At 42.5% G+C, this 13,992-nt stretch overlaps 2 protein-coding genes across 3 annotated transcripts in view; both read left to right on the forward strand.

Moving 5' to 3' along the window:
* Positions 1 to 13,992, forward strand: part of TXNRD1 (thioredoxin reductase 1) — a 63,017-nt gene that overhangs the window by 1,685 nt on the left and 47,340 nt on the right. The window lies entirely within an intron of this gene.
* Positions 7 to 13,454, forward strand: EID3 (EP300 interacting inhibitor of differentiation 3). Its single transcript, XM_061417143.1, has one exon. It carries the CDS (start codon positions 11,767 to 11,769, stop codon positions 12,904 to 12,906), a length of 1,140 nt encoding a protein of 379 aa, XP_061273127.1. The 5' UTR covers positions 7 to 11,766; the 3' UTR covers positions 12,907 to 13,454.

Here is a 13,992-nt window from a genome sequence, read left to right on the forward strand (position 1 = left end):
GTAGGTGGGAGACCTTAACGTCTGTTTTACCCGCCTGAACTGGGAACAAGCTCACCGAGCCGGTCGTGGTGTCAGACCCAGGGTGATTGTGAGCGAACCTCCAGAAGGAGCACATCCTTAGACAAACGACGAAGAAACGCTGGCGCCTGCTCACTTGTGAATCAACGTGGATGAGACACATTTCAGAACTGGGAAGCTTGGAAGGGCAAAGGGACCTATTTTCATCTCTTTTCCTTCCTATTTCCCTCCCTCTCTTTTCCAGTAAATCTAAATAACTTATTTTTTTTTTTTTTTTTTAGCAGCAGTGTAAACTGCTGAAAGTGAGTTGTTTAGAAAAGTACCGAGAAAAGTGGATGGTTATCTTTGTCCGACCCTATCATCTTCCTTTTTAATTCTCGGGGAGGGAAACCCAGAAACCCCAGGCTCAGGGGAGAGCAAACTCAAGCTCCTGGAGTGAGTTCATTTCCCTGCAGTGGTCTCTTTTCTAGCTCAGAGTTAGGCGGGTAGAACCAAAGGAAAGAAAGAAATCTTTCCTTTGGGTGGTGGTGAGCTGATGGCAGTCCTCCCTTAGGACCATCTACTGAGGGCTGGATGGGTCATGGCCTACCTCACTGGCCCAATGCTGGCGGGCAGGATGCACCTTTGGAGGGATATGCGCCATGGATGATGTTCTATTAATACGTCAGGTGTGGGGGTACTCAGAATCTGATCACCTTGATATATCTGCTTTAATTTTTGCTGATTTTTTTTTTTGGTCATCCTTGTTTAATTGTATCTGTAATTTTTAAGAGATGGAACTCATACTTGACCATTGCCGTCTTAAGTAAGCTTGAGTTCTCAGTTAAGTCTAACAGTGTATTTAGATATGTTTGCCTTCAGGATGACGGTAACAATTACTTTGCATTTTTATTTACTTTTTTTCTAAAAGAATCATTACCTTTTTGAAGAATGGGTATAGAAAATGGCGATAGACTTCAAAGACACAGTAAATAATGGAAAATAATTGAAATAAAAAGGCTTTTGTTATTTGTTGTTTAGTCACTCAGTCATGTCCTGCTCTTTTTGCTTCACCATGGACTGAAGCCTGCCAGGCTCCTCTGTCAATGGGATTTCCCAGGCAAGAATACTGGAGTGGGTTGCATTGCCATTTTCTCCTCCAGGGAATCTTCCTGACCCAGGGATCAAACCCACATCCCCCCAATCTGCATGGGCAGGCAGATTCTTTACCACTGAGCCACCCCTAAAAAGGCTTTTAGTTTTATATAAATTATATTTTGTTACTCAAACCTTTAGTTTGCAAGTAAAATGAAACAAAGTCCTATTAATATTCCTTTCTGTCTGATCTCTCTACTTGTGTCATAAATTTGCACTTAAAAAGGTGTATAGGCATTTGATCTTTATATCAATTCTATAGATGATCTTGGCTTTAATACCAATGGGAGTAAAAAGAATGTTTATGAATTTTTTAATAAGCTTTGCACCCACTTAATTGATAAGATCTGATGTTCTCAATTCTATATGATCATAGTTAATTTTAGCCATTTAACGAAGTGCAGTGCCATGAATGAAAAGCCTACTGCCAAATTATAATTAAAATTTTAAAAATTATTTAGCACATCTCTTCCAAGTAAACTTATCACTCTCCTTTGTATCATTTATTTTTGGTTTTTAATGAGTACTAAAAAATGGAAGAAGACAGCTAGGTAAGGACTACTGCTTTGAAATATTTATGAATTTGCAGCAAATTGACCACATTTGGGGCTAAATGGTAGGTCCTGAAATTCTTAGGGAAAATTGGGTTTGAGTGGAGAAAGGCATTTATTTAGTGGAGAATTGAGTGCTTATAGGATTAGTGCTAAATCCTAAAGTCCACACCTTAAAGGTTAAGATTTCCTGCTTTAATTGCAACCTAAATAATGAAGTGGGAGTTCATAAAAATGTCTGCTTTTCTTTTCTCCTCTTATACTGTTTCTTCATTTGCCTTCCTTTCCCCTCAATAAATGGCAGCAGCACCAAAATCCACCTTGCATTTACAGTGAACTAACTGTAGGAGACCAGGGAGTAGGGTCCTACTGGAAGGAACTGATACGTTTAGATGATAAAGGCTTTAAAGAAGTGCCTTTCAAAAAAACTGCAGTCACCTGGAATGCGTGGCACCCCACTCCAGTACTCTTACCTGGAGAATCCCATGGACAGAGGAGCCTGGTAGGCTGCAGTCCATGGGGTCGCTAAGAGTCGGACACAACTGAGCGACTTCACTTTCACTTTTCACTTTCATGCATTGGAGAAGGAAATGGCAACTCACTCCAGAGTTCTTGCCTGGAGAGTCCCAGGGACGTTGGAGCCTGGTGGGCTGCTGTCTATGGGGTCGCACAGAGTTGGACACGACTAAAGCGACTTAGCAGGGCTATATCTGAGGTATTATTCATTGAACTCTCTGGAAGGGGCTAGGTTCTGCCTTTTAATTTATTTTAAACAAGCCCCCTCAGGTAATTCTTTTGATGTATATCCCATTTTGAGATTTACTTTAATGTGTGAGGTAGTTTGGTCAAGATTAGTTGCTAAATAATTAGAATTGAGGAAAACCAAACAAAAGATTATGGCTTAACACCCAAAAGGTATTTTAGTTAAATATTTTAGTATAAAGGTAAATATTTTAGTTCTTAAGAGCAAGTTTGCAAATTTTCTTACAGGAAATCTTAATGTAAATTAGCATCTCCTGGATTCCAGAGTTTTGAAACCCTTGTACAAAATGAATGTCTGTTGGTGGTATTGAGAGGAAAAGCAAAGTGAGTGAAAAAGCACTTGCTGGAATAGGAAGGGCCAAACATAGTTAAGACTTAAGTAGTTTGAGAGAATAACTTGGGGAGATAAGACTGAAACTTGCAACATGGGACTTAATTTATTCCAGGCAGTAACAGGAGAGGTGACAGACACAGAGCAGTGCGTTTTGATGAAGACCCAAGTGAATTATGGAGCCAGTGTCGGGGAAGCTCAGGGCTGATAGTGTGGTGGTCAGGCTGCGGGGCCTGGGGTGGGCACTGAAATAGGCAGGTCTCCTTTCAAGCTGAACTTCTAAAGTTACCAGAAACCAGAAACTCCTGACTGAATGGACATCAGGAAATGGAGCGGTAATTTAATAACTCTGCCAGTCCACTTTCTTTCTTAATACTGTACTAAAATGAGTAGAAAACTCGATTCTCTCCTCTGAGACAGTCCCTTCTGGGGAGATTAGTAATGTCTGTGCTTTTCAGCCTAATTAAAGTTAAGGCCTAAAGAGTGTTGAAGGACTGCTTTGACCCTGGTTTCTTACAAAGGTAAGAGGTAAGGACTAACAATGTTTAAAAGGGGCATAGATTGTTCATACTGCAAATATATTTATCTGGTGCTGATTCTACAGTACAATTTTTAGTAGCTGTGAATCTACGGTGAGACCCAATGCCTTCTCTCACTTTAACCAAGAGATGACTCAAACCTCTTCGCTGTCCTTGTACAATGGTGTCACTGTTCTGGTCCAGGCTTCAGATTTCTTTTCGCCTTTATGTTTTGTGTTCATTCGCCAGGCCTGACTGTTTCCTGTGTAGGTGCCTTCTGCCTCTGTTACCTTTTGCCCAGGCTGCTTCAGGTACTCATGCCTTCTGCCTCTACAGTCTCTTAACTGGCTGCCCTCTTCTCTCTTCCTGCCCCTCCTGTCCCTCCTGTCCATCTGCTGCATAGTCATCTTCCTGACTGCCTGTTTGCTGCCCCTGGATCTGCATCCAGGATAAAGTGTACATTTCTTAATTTGGTTTTCTGTGTTCCCCAGGGTTTGGGCTCAACCTGCTTTTCTGGTTGTCTCTTGCTCTGCTCCCTTGCCTATACTGGAAGCTCGTGGGAATACTGTTGCAGCTATAGTCCCTAACATTTCCCTCCTTTGGTCTGTTCTTTGTTTCATTTCAAAAGTCATTTTCTGACTTTTCTTCCTGCTCAGACCCATTTTTCCACCTGCCCACCTGGGTCAGAGTACAAGGCCAGATTTGCCTCTTTCCCCTCCTCTGTGCCCCCTCAGTACTCCCACAAAGAAAAGAGGAGTTCTGCCAATATCAAGAGTGAACAGCTAGACTTATTCTTAGTGCCTCTGTTTCCCGATCTGTCTTAGGATCTCATCAGATATTTAAATGAGCGTGCCTGTCAATGAAAGTAGCTACCATGTATTGAATGTGTCTTCTGTGCTAGCTTCTAAATGCTGTGATCACTAGTTGATTTAATCCTCAGAAGAGTGCTATGAAGGAGGTGGTATGATCCAGTTTTCCAGTTGACAGAGTGGAGGCCCTCAGAACTTAAGGAGTACGCCCAGATGACACAGCGGCAGAGCCAGGATGGAGCGCAGGGCTGTCTGTAAAGCTCACTGTGCTGTTCTCACACTTCTGGCACTTGGCTTTTTGTTATCTCTTTTGGGATGCATGCCTGATCTCTCGGGTGTGATTGTATGTTCATGACTCATGGCTGAGCCCATGCAAATCTTGGTATTCCTAGCATAGTTCTGGCAAATTGGCGTTGGTGTGCAGCATACCTGCAGACTGGAATTGCATTCCTCTGTGCCTACTACGTTGTACCTTCCTTTAGGACAAAAATGGTTTATTTTGTGTCTTCCATGTGTTGTGTTAATACCTGGTAGGCACTCAGTAAATACTTGTGGAATGAATGGTTGATGGCAGAGCCAGAGGACTGACTTTAGTGAGGGATTTAGCTATGAGGTGTCTGATTTTGTGAAAGTGGACTGTCTCTATCAGTGATTATGCCCAAAGTGGTTCAGGAGAGGTTCTAGGCAGCATATAATGCAGTTCAGACTTTTAAGGAGCTGTGTGATTGGAGCATTGTCCACTTAAACAAGTTATGTAGCTGTGTCCAGGTCAACTGAGAAGAAAGTCACATTATGTCTATTTAGCTAATGCTTATTGAGCCCCTGTATTCTCGCTGTTGAGCTAGGCCCTGTCTTTGTCATCTGTAACATCTGTAACATCTGTTGTGAAGTCGCTCAGTAGTGTCTGACTCTTTGAAACCCCATGGACTGTAGCCTACCAGGCTCCTCCCTCCATGGGATTCTCCAGGCAAGAGTACTAGAGTGGATTGCCATTTCCTTCTCCAGGGAATCTTCCCAACGCAGGGATTGAACCCTGGTCTCCTGCATTCCAGGCAGACACTTTAACCTCTGAGCCATAGGGCAATGTATATATTTAAAAATACATTTGTCACCTGATGTTTGTAATATGGTTTTTTACAAAGAGTTAAGGCCACTCTGTGTGACAGAGAAGTCATCTGATGGGTGACATTTACAAATGAGGAAAGTCAAACTCTGAAGAAAGCACTACTTTTAACTCTGGCCTCAAGGGCTGAGTTTTTCCAAGGCTGCCTCCTTTAGAAGCCACACACCCAGTGCTTCCCTACCCCTGGTCTATGAAAATGATGTTCCTGGTCATTACTGGCTTCTGAGATGTCCCAGGAAAGTTGATAATGGCTCTTACAATGGGAAATGTTCTCTTTTCATCTCACACCCTTGTTTATGTTAGTTGTGGGTGCTTGGCAAGTCAGCCAGTACTTGGTTTTCTGAAGTGTCAGTTAAATGTATGACTTTAAACCACAGAGCAAGGGCGGAGGTTTTATGTACTCTGAAGTATCTCAATGGGTGGGTCCAAGTTATTTTGTGGGACATGACTGTCATTTTATCTTTTACTTCAGCTAACAGTAAAGCCTTATTTGAATAGAACAGTTATTCAAAGCCTCTTTTAGATACAGAGTATTTTCAAAGAAACTGCTGAAATCCATTTATAGAAAAATACACATAAAGAATTTTGCATATAATTTCAGACTCACTTTGTGGCCCAGATTTAGAGTATCTAGTAGAGTGGTTGGAGAAGGCGATGGCATCCCACTCCAGCACTCTTGCCTGGAAAATCCCATGGACGGAGGAGCCCGGTGGGCTGCAGTCCATGGTGTCGTGAAGAGTCGGACACGACTGAGCGACTTCCCTTTGACTTTTCACTTTCCTGCATTGGAGAAGGAAGTGGCAACCCACTCCAGTGTTCTTGCCTGGAGAATCCCAGGGATGGTGGAGCCTGGTGGGCTGCCATCTATGGGGTCGCACAGAGTCAGACACAACTGAAGCGACTTAGCAGCAGCAGCAGCAGTAGAGTGGCTTACCTTTCAAAGTGCTATACACAACTGTCGCCTCAGTTGTGCCCAACTCTTTGCCACCCTATGGACTATAGCCCATCAGGCTCCTCTCTCCATGGGATTCTCCAAGCAACAATACTGAAGGGGGTTGCCATGCCCTCCTCCAGGGGTTTTTCCCAGCCCAGGGATTGAACCTGCATTTTTTATGTCTCCTGAATTGACAGATGGGTTCTTTACCACTGGCAATACCTGGTAAGCTTAACTGAAGCCTTAGTAGGTTTTAAAATTTTATTTCACTGGTATTATTATAGTGAGATATATTTCTGTTTTCCTCCTATGGATTTAGCCTTTAAAACATTTTTCTGTTCCTAAAACAATATCCAGGAGTGAAGCTACTGGTTTGTTACATATTTTTCTGTTTAGTGTTTTAATGTTTATTAAACATTTGCTACCTTTGGGATAACTGAAGATTTAAGTAACTACTCAGTTGTAAATATTGTCAAATCTATTATGTAATTCTGATTCATTCAATACAGTAGCTTTATGACAGAGTAGTAGTATTCATATTTTACAGATGAGGAGACCAGAGGCTGACAGGTTAAGCAGCCTAAGGAAATGCTAATAGGTCATGATTGGACTTCCCCCATGGCTCTAGTGGTGAAGAATCCACATGCAATGCAGGAGATACAGGAAATGTGGGTTCCGTCCCTGGGTAGGGAAGATCCCCTGGAGAAGGAGATGGCAACCCACTCCAGTATTCTTGCCTGGAGAATCCCATGAACAGAGGAGATTGGTGGGCTGCAGTCCATAGGGTCGAAAAGAGTAGGATATGACTGAGCATGCATGCAGTACACATGATTGGAACCCAGCTTTGCCTCCTTCCACTGTCCATGGAGTTTTCAGAAGCTCATTTTAAAAACAGATACTCTGCCTTGATCATTGCAAAGTTTACCTTTAATATGAAAAGGCAAACAAAGCAAAAACATACACCTAAAAACATAGCCTTAAAGGAGATGAAAATGAAAAAGAACGTGTACATAACAACCTGCTACTCCGGCAAATCAAACTAGGCCTTCACCATATCTCTTCACAGCTTACCCTGGCAGGATGAAGGGAGAAAAACTGCGAGAAGGAACAGGAAAGTGTCAGGAGGTAGCTAATAAGCAGGATATCTTTTAGCATGCAGGCAGGACTAACCCAACTGGTTCCTGGCTTGGCTCAGAGGTCTCTTAGATATCTCTTTGTTATAGATTAATCGAGCAATAAAAACCCACTGGAAAAGACAGTGAATCCTGTATGACTTAAAATTTGACCATAGAGAGACTTGTAACACATTGTAACATTCATCCATCCCGTTATGTTTCTGTTGAACACTGAGGGTTGTGGAAGAGCTTAAGAACGCTTAGAACGAATGAATGTGAACTCCTAGCAAAGGGACTGAACAGTAACATTGGAGAAAAATATTGAAGAAAAGAAGAAAGGAAATAGAGGCCTTATGGAGCCTTTAGCAGCAACTCCATTCTACACATGATCAGGGGAAATCATTAGATTTGAGATTTTTACTTTGTAGCCACATCTAAACCTTGTGCTCTCAAGGCAGATACAAAAAGGTAGAGCATAATACAAGTGTGACTTTCTGAGGATGCTATATGTTACCCAGGTTCTTAGGAGCGGGGATTTAGCAGAGAACAAATTTAGCACTGGAAATCACAACTTAATAACATAATGCTTGTCTTGATGTGTGCTGTTGCTCTGAGCAAGTTGTGTGGGCTGTTATCTCCTGAGAAATCCCTGTAAATGGTATTAGTAATACTTTATAAGTAGGTTGGGAAAATTCATTTACTTTTCTAAAGCATTTAAAAATTCTTTGATGAAAGGCTCTGTGTGGAGCAAATTGGTGCTAGCCTGTTTTCCATGCTCTGAGCTAGGGGAGAATAGACACCTTAGGGTGGGAAGGTTGGCTTGTCTTTTGGAGTTCATCTATAAATTGCTTTTATTGAATTTGAAATGGACATCAGAAAGTCCCCAAAATATCAGATCAGATCAGATCAGATCAGTTGTTCAGTCGTGTCCGACTCTGCGACCCCATGAATCGCAGCACGCCAGGCCTCCCTGTCCATCACCAACTCCCGGACTTCACTGAGACTCATGTCCATCGAGTCAGTGATGCCATCCAGCCATCTCATCCTCTGTCGTCCCCTTCTCCTCCTGCCCCCAAAATATGGTTAACTCTAAAACCAAACTTTTGGGGATTTGAAACTTGGGACTATGAGTTTTCACCAAAGATACAAAACAGGTTAAGTATTAGTTTGTACTTGGCCAGGCTTGGGGGTAAAATATAGCCCTTAGATGATTCTGGGCCCCAACTTTGTTTTCCTGTTGCTTTTTCTTCATTTCAGAGAAGAAATAAGGCTGTATTATGAAAAGCAGTTAACTTTTATTATCTATGTGTGAGATTTATTTCTTTTCACTAGAAGTTCATCTTTTGCTGCCAAATAAATTGCAATAGGTGCTGGAACAAAGTTTTCATCTACGCTTACACATTGAAATGTGTCTACTCGAATATATCCATGTGAAAACAGGTTAGCTTGGAAGATATACAAACAAGTTCTTGCTTTAGGGGAGCTAACAGTCTAATTTGTTGCTATTTAGTCACTAAGTCATGTTTAACTCTTTGCAACCCCATGGACTGTAGCACGCCTGCCTTCCCTGTCCTTCACTGTCTCCTGGAGTTTGCTCAAACTCATGTCATTGAGTCACTGATGCCATCCAACCATCTCATCCTCTGTTGCCCCCTTTTCCTCCTGCCCTCAATCCTTCCCAACATCAGAGTCTTTTCCAATGAGTCAGCTCTTTCTTTGCATCAGGTGGCCAAAGTACTGGAGCTTCAGCTTCAGAGTCAGTCCTTCCAATGAGTATTCAGGGTTGATTTCCTTTAGGATTGACTGGTTTGATCTCCTTGTGTCCAAGGGACTCTCAAGAGTCTTCTCCAGCATCAGTTCGAAACCATCAATTCTAAGGCACTCACCCTTGTTTATGGTCGAACTCTCACATCCATACGTGACTGCTGGAAAAACCATAGGTTTGACTATGCTTACCTTTGTTGGCAAAGTGATGTCTCTGCTTAATACACTGCCTAGGTTTGTCATAGATTTTCTTCCAAGGAGCAAGCATCTTTTAAAAAATTTTCATGGCTGCAGTCACTGTCTACAGTGATTTTGGAGCCCAAGAAAATAAAATCTGTCACTGTTTCCATTTTTCCCCCATTTCCCATGAAGTAATGGGACTGGATGTCATGGTCTTAGTTTTTTGAATAGTGGGTTTTAAGCCAGCTTTTTCCCTCTCTGCTTTCACCTTCAAGAGGCTCTTTAGTTCCTCTTCACTTTCTGCCCTTTGGGTGGTATCATCTGCATATCTGAGGTTGTTGATATTTCTCTCTGCAATCTGATTCCTTCTTGTGAGTCATCCAGCCCGGCATTTTGAGTGGTGTACTCTGCATAAAAGTTGAATAAGCTTGGTGACAATATACAGCCTTGACCTACTCTTTCCCAATTTTGAACCAGTCCCATTGTTTGAACGGTCTAATACAGCAGGATGATATATATGTACAAGTAACAATAATGCATACTGTTTTTGAGAAACGGATGTTTCTTTCTGAATTTTAACCCTACTTTAAAAAAATAATCTTGAACAAAAATAGTAATATAACTATTTTTGAGTAACTTAATACTAGCCTTGCTGGCATATCGAGTGCAGTGCTTTCACAGCATCATCTTTTAGGATTTGAAATAGTTCAACTGGAAGTCCATCACCTCCACTAGCTTTGTTCATTGTAATGCTTCCTAAGGCCCACTCGATGCTTGCTCCTTGGAAGAAAAGTTATGACCAACCTAGACATCATGTTAAAAAGCAGAGACATTACTTTGCCAACAAAGGTCCATCTAGTCAAGCTATCGTTTTTCCAGTAGTCATGTATGGATGTGAGAGCTGGACAATAAAGAAAGCTGAGCGCCAAATAATTCATGCTTTTGAACTGTGGTGTTGGAGAAGACTCTTGAGAGTCCCTTGGACTGCAAGAGGATCCAGCCAGTCCATCCTAAAGGAGATGAATCCTGAGTGTTCATTGGAAGGATTGATGCTGAAGCTGAAACTCCAATACTTTGGCCACCTGATGCGAAATCATTTGCAAAGACCCTGATGCTGGGAAAGACTGAAGGTGGGAGAAGGGGACAACAGAGGATGAGATGGTTGGATGGCATCACCAACTCAATGGACATGCGTTTGAGTAAACTCTCAGAGTTGGTGATGGACAGGGAGGCCTGGCTTGCTGCGGTTCATGTGGTCGCAGAGTCGGACACGACTGAGCGACTGAACTGAACTGAATACTAGTGCTGTTCATGCATTTACAAGAAACTGTGCTGTCAGTCGTTTCAGCCGTGTCCGACTCTTTGCGACCCCATGGACTGTAGCCCACCAGGCTCCTCTATGGGATTCTCCAGACAAGAATACTGGAGTGGGTTGCCATTTCCTACTCCAAAACTGTGTGCTATTATCAAAGAAAAATGAACCAGTAAAGATGTATTGGAGGGAAGGTAGGGCAGATACTTGCGGATGAGGGAAACCCGAACTTGAGATGCAGTGAGGTGTTCTCCCTCTCCTCTCTCCCTCCCCTCTTGTGACTCATGAGCTGAGTCCTTTCTCCAACTTTACGTGATTTCCCCGTGAACTAGTGGCAGAATTTTCGTACATAAATTTGTCACGGGACTCAACAGCGTTCATGTTCATATCCTCGTAACAGATTGTGTTTAAAGTCTTCACAGGTTTCTCACCTTTTTTTAGGGTTCAGATTTACTATCCACTCGGGGTGTGTGACCTGTACTTTTGCAATCTTCCAAATAGTTCTTTGGCGGAGACCCTGTCTACTTTATTCTTGTACTCTTGGATGCTGGAGAATCAGAGATCAGTTGCCTAACACTGGGGGACGGGGTAGGGGGTGGGGTACGGCAGCGCATCTTTGCGCATGCGCCAGCCCGGACCCTTGCTTACCCAGTCACCCGCTCCCCCTCCCCCATTGGAGTAGATTGGCGAGGATTTGGCTTTTGAAGGCCTTCAAAACACAATTTACATTTGTATAGTGAAGACCGAGTTCCTAGCAACCACTTTGCAAGTGAACCTTGGGAGTTCAGTCTTTCTGCAATGGAGACAGTTTTTAAAACAAAAAACACCCCGCCCCCGGCCCCATCTTTTAATGACAGTATGCTGCAGTATGTGACAGCCAGTGTTTTAACGTACGGGCCCTTTAGTCTCCCCATAGTTTTGTCGTTAGATTTTGCAAGCGTTTCTTTGAAAGCTAGATGACACTCTCAGTAAACGCCAAAATAACGGCTGTCGCTTGAACCAACCGGTGTTACTCCAGTGTGACCCCAGGACCGGTTCTTGCCGGCGTTCTACGCGGGCGGGGGGTGCTTATTGGTTAACTGAGAGGGGCGGGGCCGCTAGGCTGCCGCTAGTGCGCATGGGTAGCGTCTTCCTCCGCCCTGGGTGACCCCTGCAGTTTCCGTTATTGTCGGAAACGTCGCGAAGACCGTTACCTGAGTGCTGGTCGCCGCCGACATGGCCGATGAAAATGGTTCCCTGAGGGAAGCCGGCGCAGGCGGGAAGACTGGAGCGCAGGTGGTGGTGACCATCCCCAGCAGTGCGTACTTTCTGAAGCAGGTGGAGGAGGAGGAGGAGGTGGAAGCTTTGAAGGTGGAAGTGGCAGCGGCGTCTGACACGGAATCTGATACCTCCTCTGACGACCTGAGCTGCGGGAAGGCCGACATCGACCCCAGCCTGCTGGAGCGTGTGGATGAAGAGAAATGTCGGAGTATCCGCAAGCAGTACCGGCAGCTCATCTATACCGTCCAGCAGAACCGTGACGACATAGTGAACACGGCGAGCGACTCCTTAACCGAGGCTCTCGAGGAAGCCAATGTCCTGTTTGATGCAGTGAGTCGAACAAGAGAAGCGGCTCTCGACTCTCAGTTTCTTGTTTTGGCTTCTGATTTGGGTAAAGAAAAAGCAAAGCACATGAACTCTGACATGAACTTTTTTAATCAGGTGGCATTCTGTGACTTTCTGTTTATATTTGTGGGTCTAAATTGGATGGAAGATGACGAACGTGATCCGTTGAATAACTGTGACGATAACATAGCTGTTTCCTTCTGGGAGACAGTACAGAAGGAAGCGACATCGTGTATATCACAAGCTGAAACATTCCACTTTCTTTTTGGTTCGTTCAAACCAGAGTCTGCTGCGCGAAAGCCGCGACGTAATCACCGGAGAAAAGTGCAGAAAATGGAAGAGAATGGGGTTATGCCTACAAAGCTGAGGAAGCTGGATCTGAGTGGTAATCAAGAAGCCACAGAAAAAGAAGTAGAAAGAATTTTGGGATTGTTGCAAACGTACTTTCGAAAGTATCCTGATACTCCTGTGTCTTATTTTGAGTTTGTGATTGATCCAAACTCTTTCTCTCGTACTGTGGAGAATATATTTTATGTTTCTTTCATTATAAGGGATGGTTTTGCAAGAATAAGGCTTGACCAAGACAGGCTGCCAATATTAGAGCCAATTAATATTAACCTAGCCGGTGAGGGAAATGATCCCAGTTTCCACAGCAGGAAACAGGGAGTTATATCTTTGAGTTTACAAGACTGGAAAAATATTGTGGCAGCTTTCGAAATTTCAGAGGCTATGATCACAAACTCGTACTAAAGATTTTTGTTCTTAGCATAGAATGCAGTTTTGTTTATTTTCTAAAGCATAACATAGTGAAGAGTAAAATCCAAACAGAAGCACATACTGTATTTCTTGTGAAAAATATTTTCAAGAAAATAAGTTGTTTTACTGTGCCTTGTATTTTTCTTGGTAGTTTTATAAAGTTGTCATGATATTCTGTTGCTTAAGAAATTCACTGGCGTGTTCATGCAAAAAATTTTTTGACTGCTCCTTAAGGCTTTATTAATAAAAACTGAATTCCATAAAATAAAAGGTGTTTAATAGTTTTAAAAAAATGAGTTATGATGCTCTGTGATACTGCCTTGCTTTCTCTGCTACAGGGAACCAAGGGAATCCCATATGGGGCTCTTGACCAGGTTGGGGGAAAGAATGGGTAAAAAAAAAATGGTCAAGAAAGACTGTAGGGCAGTGTGTAAGTCATGTTAATACTGTAAAAAAACAATTCAGATGCCATGCTTCATTTCAAAGATGACTCATTAATGAGTGGGTGTCCTTGTTCTAAATAATTTCTACTGTGATGTGGGCTTAACAAAAGTAGACTGTCTACTGTTAGGTGAGCCATCAACTAAGTACTGAAAGGTGGGTAGGAATTGATAAAAGATCGGGAGGGGAAATATGGAGGGTCAAATATGTGGAATTGTGAGAAGTTATGGCTCCAGAGAAATCTATGTTTTTTTTGGAAAACTATTCTATCTGAATGTTATACTAGGCAAAAATGGATTTACCTCATCTGTTAGTGCCCTCTCTTTCTTAGATTATTTCAAACACAAAATCTTCTAACATCCAATTAGAATTTTTATCTACTTGTTTCTTCTCTGGCCCCTAGTTTACCTTTGTAATTTCTGCTAGTACACAGAGTGTTCCTCAGAATTGGTGATGTTTCCTTATGTACTGGCCTTGAATATTTGTTCCCAACTCAATTTTGATTTCTTAATAGGACTTTGAATGCCTGGAAACTCCCTGTGTAAATTGAAATATCAGTATATGATTAATTTATCCAAATTTCCTTCACTTAATATAAAGCTGTAAAGGCTTTTGTTGTTGTTGCTTGTATTGTTTTAA

Source organism: Bos javanicus, chromosome 5 (genome assembly GCF_032452875.1).
Source record: "Bos javanicus breed banteng chromosome 5, ARS-OSU_banteng_1.0, whole genome shotgun sequence".
In the NCBI taxonomy this organism is placed as follows: Eukaryota; Metazoa; Chordata; class Mammalia; order Artiodactyla; family Bovidae; genus Bos; species Bos javanicus.

Excerpts from the sequence above, each read along its gene's own strand:
- EID3 (XM_061417143.1), top strand. The coding sequence starts at position 11,767 with ATGGCCGATGAAAATGGTTCCCTGAGGGAAGCCGGCGCAGGCGGGAAG.